General features: G+C 36.8%; 1 protein-coding gene across 1 annotated transcript; it reads left to right on the plus strand.

The window, feature by feature from the left end:
* Positions 1-7,825: 7,825 nt before the first annotated feature.
* On the plus strand, positions 7,826-13,024 carry LOC142230767 (uncharacterized). The gene has a single exon (XM_075301395.1). It carries the CDS (start codon positions 7,826-7,828, stop codon positions 13,022-13,024), a length of 5,199 nt encoding a protein of 1,732 aa, XP_075157510.1.
* The last annotated feature ends 231 nt before the right edge of the window (positions 13,025-13,255 follow it).

A 13,255-nucleotide genomic window follows, 5' to 3' on the forward strand; every position in this document is an offset into this window, starting at 1 on the left:
TTAAATATGCGTCCTAGAGCGAAAAGGACGATAATTCGTGACCACCCTCAAAAAATTGAAAAATCCACCAAAAACCTAAAAAAATTGAAATTTTTATATGAAAAACTTCTTTTGGCCATATCTCCTTAAATATGCGTCCTAGAGCGAAAAGGACGATAATTCGTGACCACCCTCAAAAAATTGAAAAATCCACCCAAAACCTAAAAAAATTGAAATTTTTATATGAAAAACTTCTTTTGGCCATATCTCCTTAAATATGCGTCCTAGAGCGAAAAGGACGATAATTCGTGACCACCATCGAAAAATTGAAAAATCCACCCAAAACCTAAAAAAATTGAAATTTTTATATGAAAAACTTCTTTTGGCCATATCTCCTTAAATATGCGTCCTAGAGCGAAAAGGACGATAATTCGTGACCACCCTCAAAAAATTGAAAAATCCACCCAAAACCTAAAAAAATTTAAATTTTTATATGAATAACTTCTTTTGGCCACATTTCCTTAAATATGCGTCCTAGAGCAAAAAGGACGATAATTCGTGACCACCCTCAAAAAATTGAAAAATCCACCCAAAACCTAAAAAAATTGAAATTTTTATATGAAAAACTTCTTTTGGCCATATCTCCTTAAATATGCGTCCTAGAGCAAAAAGGACGATAATTCGTGACCACCCTCAAAAAATTGAAAAATCCACCCAAAACCTAAAAAAATTGAAATTTTTATATGAAAAACTTCTTTTGGCCATATCTCCTTAAATATGCGTCCTAGAGCGAAAAGGACGATAATTCGTGACCACCCTCAAAAAATTGAAAAATCCACCCAAAACCTAAAAAAATTGAAATTTTTATATGAAAAACTTCTTTTGGCCATATCTCCTTAAATATGCATCCTAGAGCGAAAAGGACGATAATTCGTGACCACCATCAAAAAATTGAAAAATCCACCCAAATCCTAAAAAACTTGAAAATTTTATATGAAAAACTTCTTTTGGCCATATCTCCTAAACTAAGCGTCCTAGAGCGAAAAGGACGATAATTCGTGACCACCCTCAAAAAATTGAAAAATCCACCCAAAACCTAAAAAAATTGAAATTTTTATATGAAAAACTTCTTTTGGCCATATCTCCTTAAATATGCGTCCTAGAGCGAAAAGGACGATAATTCGTGACCACCCTCAAAAAATTGAAAAATCCACCAAAAACCTAAAAAAATTGAAATTTTTATATGAAAAACTTCTTTTGGCCATATCTCCTAAACTAAGCGTCCTAGAGCGAAAAGGACGATAATTCGTGACCACCCTCAAAAAATTGAAAAATCCACCCAAAACCTAAAAAAATTGAAATTTTTATATGAAAAACTTCTTTTGGCCATATCTCCTTAAATATGCGTCCTAGAGCGAAAAGGACAATAATTCGTGACCACCCTCAAAAAATTGAAAAATCCACCCAAAACCTAAAAAAATTGAAATTTTTATATGAAAAACTTCTTTTGGCCATATCTCCTTAAATATGCGTCCTAGAGCGAAAAGGACGATAATTCGTGACCACCCTCAAAAAATTTAAAAATCCACCCAAAACCTAAAAAAATTGAAATTTTTATATGAAAAACTTCTTTTGGCCATATCTCCTTAAATATGCGTCCTAGAGCGAAAAGGACGATAATTCGTGACCACCATCGAAAAATTGAAAAATCCACCCAAAACCTAAAAAAATTGAAATTTTTATATGAAAAACTTCTTTTGGCCATATCTCCTTAAATATGCGTCCTAGAGCGAAAAGGACGATAATTCGTGACCACCCTCAAAAAATTGAAAAATCCACCCAAAACCTAAAAAAATTGAAATTTTTATATGAAAAACTTCTTTTGGCCATATCTCCTAAACTAAGCGTCCTAGAGCGAAAAGGACGATAATTCGGGACCACCCTCAAAAAATTGAAAAATCCACCCAAAACCTAAAAAAATTGAAATTTTTATATGAAAAACTTCTTTTGGCCATATCTCCTTAAATATGCGTCCTAGAGCGAAAAGGACGATAATTCGTGACCACCATCAAAAAATTGAAAAATCCACCCAAATCCTAAAAAACTTGAAAATTTTATATGAAAAACTTCTTTTGGCCATATCTCCTAAACTAAGCGTCCTAGAGCGAAAAGGACGATAATTCATGACCACCCTCAAAAAATTGAAAAATCCACCCAAAACCTAAAAAAATTGAAATTTTTATATGAAAAACTTCTTTTGGCCATATCTCCTAAACTAAGCGTCCTAGAGCGGAAAGGACGATAATTCGTGACCACCCTCAAAAAATTGAAAAATCCACCCAAAACCTAAAAAAATTGAAATTTTTCTATGAAAAACTTCTTTTGGCCATATCTCCTTAAATATGCGTCCTAGAGCGAAAAGGACGATAATTCGTGACCACCCTCAAAAAATTGAAAAATCCACCCAAAACCTAAAAAAATTGAAATTTTTATATGAAAAACTTCTTTTGGCCATATCTCCTTAAATATGCGTCCTAGAGCGAAAAGGACGATAATTCGTGACCACCATCGAAAAATTGAAAAATCCACCCAAAACCTAAAAAAATTGAAATTTTTATATGAAAAACTTCTTTTGGCCATATCTCCTTAAATATGCGTCCTAGAGCGAAAAGGACGATAATTCGTGACCACCCTCAAAAAATTGAAAAATCCACCCAAAACCTAAAAAAATTGAAATTTTTATATGAAAAACTTCTTTTGGCCATATCTCCTAAACTAAGCGTCCTAGAGCGAAAAGGACGATAATTCGTGACCACCCTCAAAAAATTGAAAAATCCACCCAAAACCTAAAAAAATTGAAATTTTTATATGAAAAACTTCTTTTGGCCATATCTCCTTAAATATGCATCCTAGAGCGAAAAGGACGATAATTCGTGACCACCATCAAAAAATTGAAAAATCCACCCAAATCCTAAAAAACTTGAAAATTTTATATGAAAAACTTCTTTTGGCCATATCTCCTAAACTAAGCGTCCTAGAGCGAAAAGGACGATAATTCGTGACCACCCTCAAAAAATTTAAAAATCCACCCAAAACCTAAAAAAATTGAAATTTTTATATGAAAAACTTCTTTTGGCCATATCTCCTAAACTAAGCGTCCTAGAGCGAAAAGGACGATAATTCGTGACCACCCTCAAAAAATTGAAAAATCCACCAAAAACCTAAAAAAATTTAAATTTTTATATGAAAAACTTCTTTTGGCCATATCTCCTAAACTAAGCGTCCTAGAGCGAAAAGGACGATAATTCGTGACCACCCTCAAAAAATTGAAAAATCCACCCAAAACCTAAAAAATTGAAATTTTTATATGAAAAACTTCTTTTGGCCATATCTCCTTAAATATGCGTCCTAGAGCGAAAAGGACGATAATTCGTGACCACCCTCAAAAAATTGAAAAATCCACCCAAAACCTAAAAAAATTGAAATTATATGAAAAACTTCTTTTGGCCATATCTCCTTAAATATGCGTCCTAGAGCGAAAAGGACGATAATTCGTGACCACCATCAAAAAATTGAAAAATCCACCCAAATCCTAAAAAACTTGAAAATTTTATATGAAAAACTTCTTTTGGCCATATCTCCTAAACTAAGCGTCCTAGAGCGAAAAGGACGATAATTCGTGACCACCCTCAAAAAATTGAAAAATCCACCCAAAACCTAAAAAAATTGAAATTTTTATATGAAAAACTTCTTTTGGCCATATCTCCTTAAATATGCGTCCTAGAGCGAAAAGGACGATAATTCGTGACCACCATCAAAAAATTGAAAAATCCACCCAAATCCTAAAAAACTTGAAAATTTTATATGAAAAACTTCTTTTGGCCATATCTCCTAAACTAAGCGTCCTTGAGCGAAAAGGACGATAATTCGTGACCACCCTCAAAAAATTGAAAAATCTACCCAAAACCTAAAAAAATTGAAATTTTTATATGAAAAACTTCTTTTGGCCATATCTCCTTAAATATGCGTCCTAGGGGGAAAGGACGATAATTCGTGACCACCCCCAAAAAATTGAAAAATCCACCCAAAACCTAAAAAAATTGAAATTTTTATATGAAAAACTTCTTTTGGCCATATCTCCTAAACTAAGCGTCCTAGAGCGAAAAGGACGATAATTCGTGACCACCCTCAAAAAATTGAAAAATCCACCCAAAACCTAAAAAAATTGAAATTTTTATATGAAAAACTTCTTTTGGCCATATCTCCTTAAATATGCGTCCTAGAGCGAAAAGGACGATAATTCGTGACCACCATCGAAAAATTGAAAAATCCACCCAAAACCTAAAAAAATTTAAATTTTTATATGAAAAACTTCTTTTGGCCATATCTCCTTAAATATGCGTCCTAGAGCGAAAAGGACGATAATTCGTGACCACCCTCAAAAAATTGAAAAATCCACCCAAAACCTAAAAAAATTGAAATTTTTATATGAAAAACTTCTTTTGGCCATATCTCCTAAACTAAGCGTCCTAGAGCGAAAAGGACGATAATTCGTGACCACCCTCAAAAAATTGAAAAATCCACCCAAAACCTAAGAAAATTGAAATTTTTATATGAAAAACTTCTTTTGGCCATATCTCCTAAACTAAGCGTCCTAGAGCGGAAAGGACGATAATTCGTGACCACCCTCAAAAAATTGAAAAATCCACCCAAAACCTAAAAAAATTGAAATTTTTCTATGAAAAACTTCTTTTGGCCATATCTCCTTAAATATGCGTCCTAGAGCGAAAAGGACGATAATTCGTGACCACCCTCAAAAAATTGAAAAATCCACCCAAAACCTAAAAAAATTGAAATTTTTATATGAAAAACTTCTTTTGGCCATATCTCCTTAAATATGCGTCCTAGAGCGAAAAGGACGATAATTCGTGACCACCATCGAAAAATTGAAAAATCCACCCAAAACCTAAAAAAATTGAAATTTTTATATGAAAAACTTCTTTTGGCCATATCTCCTTAAATATGCGTCCTAGAGCGAAAAGGACGATAATTCGTGACCACCATCGAAAAATTGAAAAATCCACCCAAAACCTAAAAAAATTGAAATTTTTATATGAAAAACTTCTTTTGGCCATATCTCCTTAAATATGCGTCCTAGAGCGAAAAGGACGATAATTCGTGACCACCCTCAAAAAATTGAAAAATCCACCCAAAACCTAAAAAAATTGAAATTTTTATATGAAAAACTTCTTTTGGCCATATCTCCTAAACTAAGCGTCCTAGAGCGAAAAGGACGATAATTCGTGACCACCCTCAAAAAATTGAAAAATCCACCAAAAACCTAAGAAAATTGAAATTTTTATATGAAAAACTTCTTTTGGCCATATCTCCTAAACTAAGCGTCCTAGAGCGGAAAGGACGATAATTCGTGACCACCCTCAAAAAATTGAAAAATCCACCCAAAACCTAAAAAAATTGAAATTTTTCTATGAAAAACTTCTTTTGGCCATATCTCCTTAAATATGCGTCCTAGAGCGAAAAGGACGATAATTCGTGACCACCCTCAAAAAATTGAAAAATCCACCCAAAACCTAAAAAAATTGAAATTTTTATATGAAAAACTTCTTTTGGCCATATCTCCTTAAATATGCGTCCTAGAGCGAAAAGGACGATAATTCGTGACCACCCTCAAAAAATTGAAAAATCCACCCAAAACCTAAAAAAATTGAAATTTTTATATGAAAAACTTCTTTTGGCCATATCTCCTTAAATATGCGTCCTAGAGCGAAAAGGACTGTTTAGGTTGAGAATATATTTTGTTGGAGTAACGAAATTAACGCCATCTATGGAAAGGTCTTAGAAATCCGTTTTGGATAAACGTTGTCTCCTGGTTATTTGCAGATGTGGCCATTTAGCTGCGGTCCTGGGATTATCTTTATCTAGTTAAGAATTCACTGTTACTCGTTATTGTTTTTATTATTATTGCATGCATATATTTTAAGTTAGTTCGTAAGAATCTTGGATAGCATAAAGTTGTCTACTAGACAGTCAATTTTTTTGGATTTCCCTGAAATTGTTATCGCTCTCGAAATAATATTTATAAGAAAGTACGATTTGAAATAAAGAAGTTCGTGGATTAAGATATAAATGATCTAGTAGAAAGCGTTTTGTTTTTGTTGTGCCTTAAATGACTTTTGGTTTTTCATGCTGCGACAGAGCCTCAACCACTTGTTTTTGTTTTTGCTTCAGCAGTGCTCCGCCGGTCCTTTGGGAAAAAATATCCAAAATATTCCAAATGTAAACAGGGTCCTTCGAACCGGATACGGAGCAAGAGAAGCATTTATGGTGAAATAAAAGACAAAACAAAAGAATTTCTAATTAACTTTAATGTGCATGAAAATTTCTAATATCAAATTTACTAAATTTGAGTGTTGAACAAGTTTCTTTCCCAGTTTTATACCAAATCAGTCTGGCAACTTTCGACCGCTCCGTTCACATTTTTTGTTCTCTCTCATTTATATTTTGACAACCATTTCATATGATGTTAGTTAATATTGTTAAAAGTGGTGTTATTAGTTGAAAATTTTACAAGTGATTCGAACCCATATAAAGAAAAATAATAATAGTTAAATGGAAACATTAAATAAATGAAAATTTATATATATACATATAAATAAAAAAATATATATATATAAATAAACAAACCAATACAAAAAACTGTGAGGGGACTTGAAGTGTGTGTAATAGTGAAGTCAAAATGTACTGAGAGTGGATCGCTCGCAACTATTTCAACGTTCAACTTGGTTTGTTGTTGTTGTTATTTTAGGCCGGAGCTCAGAGCGAGAGACTAATAATGTAAAAGGGAGTCAAGCGGTGGCAAATTCAGTGAGATCAGGGAAATCTCTTATATTAATTTCATCTCTCTCCCTCTTTTTTGTTGTGGAACTCAATAAGTCTGTGTTGTCAACATAGCGCTTATTCTAAATATCCGCCGACATATTTGTTAGAACTGTTTTGGAGTTAATAAGAATCCAGGTGGAAAATAGAATAAATCTAGGAAAATAAAACGTATCACTTGCTAGATGTAACATATACGCCAAATTTCTATCTTGTGTTGCGAAATTTAACAGTTTTTGTGCTTAGCGTTTTTTTGGCTAGTGTATTTTTCCACACATTAGCAACACGCCGACCTAAAGAGACTTGTTATGAGAAGAGTCTTCACGGTGCATGGAAAATTTTTCTGCCACCCATTTCTCCAACTTTTCACGAATCCGGTCCCAGTCAGTTGATTATGTACCCATTGACTGGACCCTTAACCATTGAGAAGTTCACATTCTGGAATTTACTAGTTATTTGAGGATTGATGGAATTTTCTCATGTGGCTGTGGCCTAATAGGCGTTTGGTATATAACATACGGTAAGAAAGGTAAACTGTTCGAAAATTTAACCTTGTTGTATTTCATTTTATGAAATTTTTATGTTACGTTGGAAAAGATTAAGAATTAAGAAAGAAATCGAAACGACTTGGAATAAGGCGAACTTGGTTTGTAAAGGGTGGAAAATCTTTGGCGTCAAATCATAACCATATTAATTCTGGCAATTTGTACGACTATTTCCTTTTGTTTTGGTTGGCATATACATTTTTTTCCTGTCATCGAAATTTATACCCACATTTATATGAGATAAACTAGAACCATATAATTTTTTGTCAATATTTGAATTTGGAATTTATTGAAAGATAGTTTTTTGTGTTATTTGGGTTGAAGAAGCCAAATACCAGAAGATTATCAAGTGACCGACATTTGTGCGATATTCAAACCGTTTAGTGCTCAAAGTATAATTAATAATGGCAGATCCAGCTCTGTTAAGAAAATTTAAGAAATTTGCCGCGTTGTTTTTGGAGTTCGAAAGGGAGAATAGCGCGGCTAGTATTACCCACACTATGTTCACCGTGGAACTTCGCAAGGAGGAGATCAAAGGGTTGTGGACCAAAGTTAAGAATTCCTATGAGAAATTCTGTGTTGATTGTGAGTGTACAGAAGAACAGGAAAAGGAGGCATCTGAGCTATTCAGACAATGCAGAGAGGCGTATATTACTTGTGCAGCTGGGATGGGAGAATTGTCGCAGTCTTTTTTGAGTAGATCGGTTCTAACGTCCACTTGTGCTTCTCCCAGTGGCGTTACTCAGCAATTTTCTGAAAGCAGAGGTAATGATCACAGGTTGAGATTACCACCATGTACCACGGAAGTCTTTTATGGTGATTATCTTTCCTGGCCATCGTTTAGGGATATGTTTAAGGCCGTGTATATTGACTGTCAATCGATTACTCCCGTTGAGAAGCTGTTTTATTTACGTCAGAACACACAGGGTGAGGCATTGGAGATTGTTAAAAAGTCTCAACTAACCAATGAGGGATTCCAAATGGCTTGGAATAATTTAAAGGATCGATATGAAAATAAAAGGATTTTAGTGAATAGTCAACTGAAAATCCTTTTTAATCTAGCTTCAGTCAAATCGGAGTCAGCGCAGGAAATTAAGCGTCTCCAACGGGAGATAAATAATTGCATCACATCCTTGAAATTGCATGAAGTATGCATTGATAGTTGGGACCCCATATTTGTTTTTTTGTGCTCGACTAAACTCCCGGTTACGACCTTATCATTGTGGGAACAGACGGTGAAAGATAAGACGGAAATATCTAAATGGGAGGATTTGGATAATTTTTTGACGGCACGTTTCCAATCGTTGGAAACAGTTTTTGATTTTACGAATATTGAAGCTCCTGAGACTTCAGGGAGATCAAGTAGAACTAACGCCGTACACAGGAAGGTTAGAATATATCAGGCAAGTACTCAGAGAATCACTTGTTTTGCTTGTTCACAGGACCATTTTTTGAAGTCCTGCGAAAAATTTTTGAAAATGTCACCCGAGGAGCGATTTATGGTGGTTAAGAGAAACAATCTTTGTCTAAATTGCTTTAGCAGCAACCACAGATTGAATCAATGTTCTAGCAGGTACAGTTGTGATAAATGTAACTCTAGACATAATTCTTTGCTACATCGGGATTCGCGGGTAACACTTAGTACAGAGATCACGGAAATGGAGGATAATTGTCCAACTTCTATTCAAAGCACGACAAGTGAGCGGGAGATTCAGAATTGCTTCGCTAGATCTTCTAGACTTGTACTGTTGGGCACTGCTATAGTGAATTTTGCCGTAGATGGGGTAGTTTTCTCGGCAAGGGCATTACTTGATTCGGGATCACAGGCCTCTTTCATATCGGAAAGATTACAAAGACGTGTCGGAATACGCACCGCGAAGGTTAATGCGAGGATTTCAGGATTGAATAATGCATTGGCAGGTTTGACACATAAGCAGTGTACATTTAACCTGGTGTCTGGGGGTGAAAACAGGAAGGAAGTTGAAGTATGTGCTCTTGTCTTACCACAGCTGACAGGAAAACTTCCAAGTTCTTCAATTTCCATTCCTAAGCAATCTTTGGAAGGTCTGCAGCTTGCAGATCCACATTTCGGACAAAGCGATAAAGTTGACATATTGATTGGAGCCGACGTTTATCCTCAGATCATTTTGGAGGGAGTTCGGAGGAATATTCTTGGTTCACTCGTAGCTCAGAATACGATATTTGGTTGGGTGTTGACCGGGCAGCTTGATAGACCCACTGATAGTTTTACGACTCTCGTTTCTTTTTGCACTGAAGTTTCCCTCAATCAACAATTAGAGAAATTTTGGAAACTGGAAGAGCCGCCAAGGATAAGTACCATGAACGCAGAAGAGGAATACTGTGAAGAACTATACAGAAACACAACGAGGAGATCGAATACTGGTAGATTTATAGTATGTCTTCCATTCAAGCCTCAATATTCAGAAGGAAAGGGATTGGGATTATCCCGTACAAGAGCAGTTAGACAATTTTTACGGAATGAGGCTTCGTTGTTGAAGAAACCAGATCTTAAGATGATGTATGACTCAGTGGTTAAGGAATATGAGTCTTTGGGACAAATGGTAAGAGTGGAAGGGTCAGATGAAGTAGGCTCGGGGTTTTATATGCCCCATCATGCAGTTATAAAGCCCGAAAGGATCTCCACTAAGTTGAGGGTTGTATTTAACGCCTCCAGTCACACATCGACAGGTCTAAGTTTGAATGATATTTTGTACCCCGGGCCTGTGTTGCAGAATGATCTGACATTGTTGATTATAAGGTGGAGATTTTATCGCTATGTTTTCAACGGTGACATCGAGAAGATGTATCGCCAAATCCTTCTTGATGATAGGCATACTAGATTTCAGCGGATAATTTTTCGGGATGACCCTAAGGTTGATATACAGGACTTTGAAATGAAGACAGTTACTTTTGGAGTAAATTGTGCACCTTTCCTGGCTATAAGAAGTTTGTTGCAGCTCGCCTCTGAGGTCCAGAAGGATTTGCCTTTAGCTACACAAATCTTGAGGAAAATGATGTATGTCGACGATGTTCTGGCGGGGGCGCATGATCTTAGTTTGGCCTTAGAAGCCCGTGACCAGTTGGTGTGTGCGTTGTCATCAGCTGGGTTCTCTTTGAGGAAATGGACTGCAAACGATGAAAGGATATTAAAGGATTTACCGGCAGAACATCTCCTTATAGAAAACTTCTTGGAAATCGACGGTGAAAGTAGAACCAAGACTTTAGGCATTAGATGGAATGCTAGAGAGGATATTTTTTATTTTTCGGTGAAGCCGATAGATAAGAGGGGTGATTTCACGAAACGGGAAGTGCTGTCCGTAATATCTGCTCTGTTCGACCCCGCTGGCTGGTTAGGCCCTATTATTATTGTTGCGAAGATGCTGATGCAGCAAATATGGATGGATAAGACTGGGTGGGATGAGTATTTAACTGAGTCGTGTAACCGTCGCTGGAACCAGTTTATAAGTGACTATAATATCTTAAACGACATTAAACTCGAACGCTGGATTGGGTTTGAACCTCTTTGTAATCTGGAGATTCATGGATTTTCGGATGCGTCTGAAAGGGCTTACGGAGCATGCGTGTATTCTAGGACAAAATCGTCCTCAGGTGTAGTCCAAACTAGGTTGCTGATTGCAAAATCGAGGGTTGCCCCGTTGAAAACAATTTCGTTGCCAAGGTTAGAGCTCTGTGGAGCACTTTTGCTAGCGGAACTCATGTCTTCGTTGAAAACGGACTTGAGCTTGGACAGTAAGAATACTAAGTTTTTTTGTTGGAGCGATTCGACGATAGTTCTTGCGTGGCTTCAGAAACCTCCGTCATCTTGGACCACATTTGTCTCCAATAGGGTTTCAAAGATTGTAGATTTGGTGGGAAAAGAATGTTGGAGACATGTTAGATCAGAGCATAACCCAGCGGATATTATCAGCAGAGGCGTCCGGCCTCAGGAACTTGTGGACAATGCAATATGGTGGTTTGGACCTTCTTGGATGAAAGGCCCGTCAAACGAATGGCAAATGCAGTCTAGAACTGAGTTTCAGACCGAAGAGGAGGGTCGCTGCATTAAGGCATTTTTTGCTTATATCAAGAATTTTGAAGACGTGCTCCTTAGATTTTCTTCATACTCGAGGGCGTTACGAGTAATGGCGTACGTTTATCGATTCATCGCAATGCTTAGAAAAAGGTCATCGTGGACGGTAGAACTACAGGTATCGGTTAGTGAGCTTCATAATGTTAAGAAGAAACTGACCATTGTTACTCAAAAGGCATATTTTCCTGAGGAATATTTTAATCTCTTCAATGGTCACCCCCTTCGTAAAACGAGTAGTTTACTGAGTTTGAATCCTTTCCTTGACGAAGATGGTCTAATGCGCGTTGGGGGTAGATTGTCCAATGCAAATTTTATTCCCTTTAATGAAAGGCACCCAGTCATTTTGCCATATGACTGCAAATTCTCTAGGCTTCTGACGTGTTTCATTCATGAGATAACCTTACATGGAGGAAATCAACTGATGTTAAGGGTTTTCCGATCGGAGTTTTGGATTCCGAGGGCAAAGAATATTATAAGATATGTTATAGGAAATTGCAAGGTATGTACAATATTTGCGAGGAGATCAAGAACCCAAATTATGTCATCCTTACCCATTTCTCGGACACTTATTGACAGGCCCTTCACTCGAACGGGCGTGGATTTCGCTGGGCCTTACGATATCAAAAATTATACAGGTCGAGCCTGCTTAATAACAAAAGGATACGTATCAGTATTTGTTTGTTTCGCCACGAGGGCGATACATTTGGAAGCTGTAAGCGACTTATCGACGGCTACTTTTTTGGCCGCTTTTGCGAGGTTCGTTTCTCGTCGAGGTTGTCCAAGGCATGTGTACTCAGACAATGGGACCAACTTCGTTGGTGCTTCAAGGGCTTTGAGGTCTGAATTTCGTAGTTTTATTCGAAGCGTTAGTTCGGAAATTGTTCAATCATATGTCAATAACGAGGTCGATTGGCATTTTAACCCAGCGGGTGCGCCACATATGGGGGGCCTATGGGAAGCTGGAGTTAAATCTTTTAAGCACCATTTTAGGAGAATAGCCTGTAATTTGAAGTACACTTTTGAGGAATTTTCAACCCTATTGGCTCGGGTTGAGTCATGTTTGAACTCAAGACCGCTTTGTCCCTTATCGGAGGATGCGAGTTGTTTGGACGCATTAACTCCAGGTCACTTTTTAGTCGGTGGTCCCCTACTGTCCCCGCCAGAACCGCAGATCCATGATGCTCCCATTTCTATAGTTAATCGCTGGCAAAGAGTTAAGGCACTCAATCAACATTTGTGTTTTCGTTGGAAGGAAGAGTACTTGAAGGAAATCATTAAAAGAAATAAATGGAAATCGGACGAACCGAATTTAAAGGTTGATGACATGGTTGTTGTTCGTGATGATAATTTATCCCCAAACGAGTGGAGAATAGGGAGAGTAACGAAGGTGTTTCCTGGTGTGGACGGAAAGGTCAGGGTTGCCGAAATCCGGACTGCTCGGGGTCCGTTAGTGAGACCAGTCGTGAAACTGGTTCTTCTTCCTGCAAACTAGCAACTATGCACCTCTTTAACCTCCAAACATTGTTTTCTTTTTTTTTAGAATCATGGTTAAGGCAAAGAAATATCGTCCGGAAAATCGACAAAACAAGCAAAAAATTGTATGTCGTGTATGCTTAAGGGACCACCCTCTTAGATTTTGTCATAAATTTCTGTCTATGGATTATTCTGAACGGATGCGAATTGTATCTATATATCGACATTGTGCTGGATGTCTAGCACACGA

Source organism: Haematobia irritans, chromosome 3 (assembly GCF_050003625.1).
Source record: "Haematobia irritans isolate KBUSLIRL chromosome 3, ASM5000362v1, whole genome shotgun sequence".
NCBI lineage: Eukaryota > Metazoa > Arthropoda > Insecta > Diptera > Muscidae > Haematobia > Haematobia irritans.

Bases quoted from the DNA above. Each gene is read 5' to 3' on its own strand.
- LOC142230767 (XM_075301395.1), top strand. From the start codon at position 7,826: ATGGCAGATCCAGCTCTGTTAAGAAAATTTAAGAAATTTGCCGCGTTG.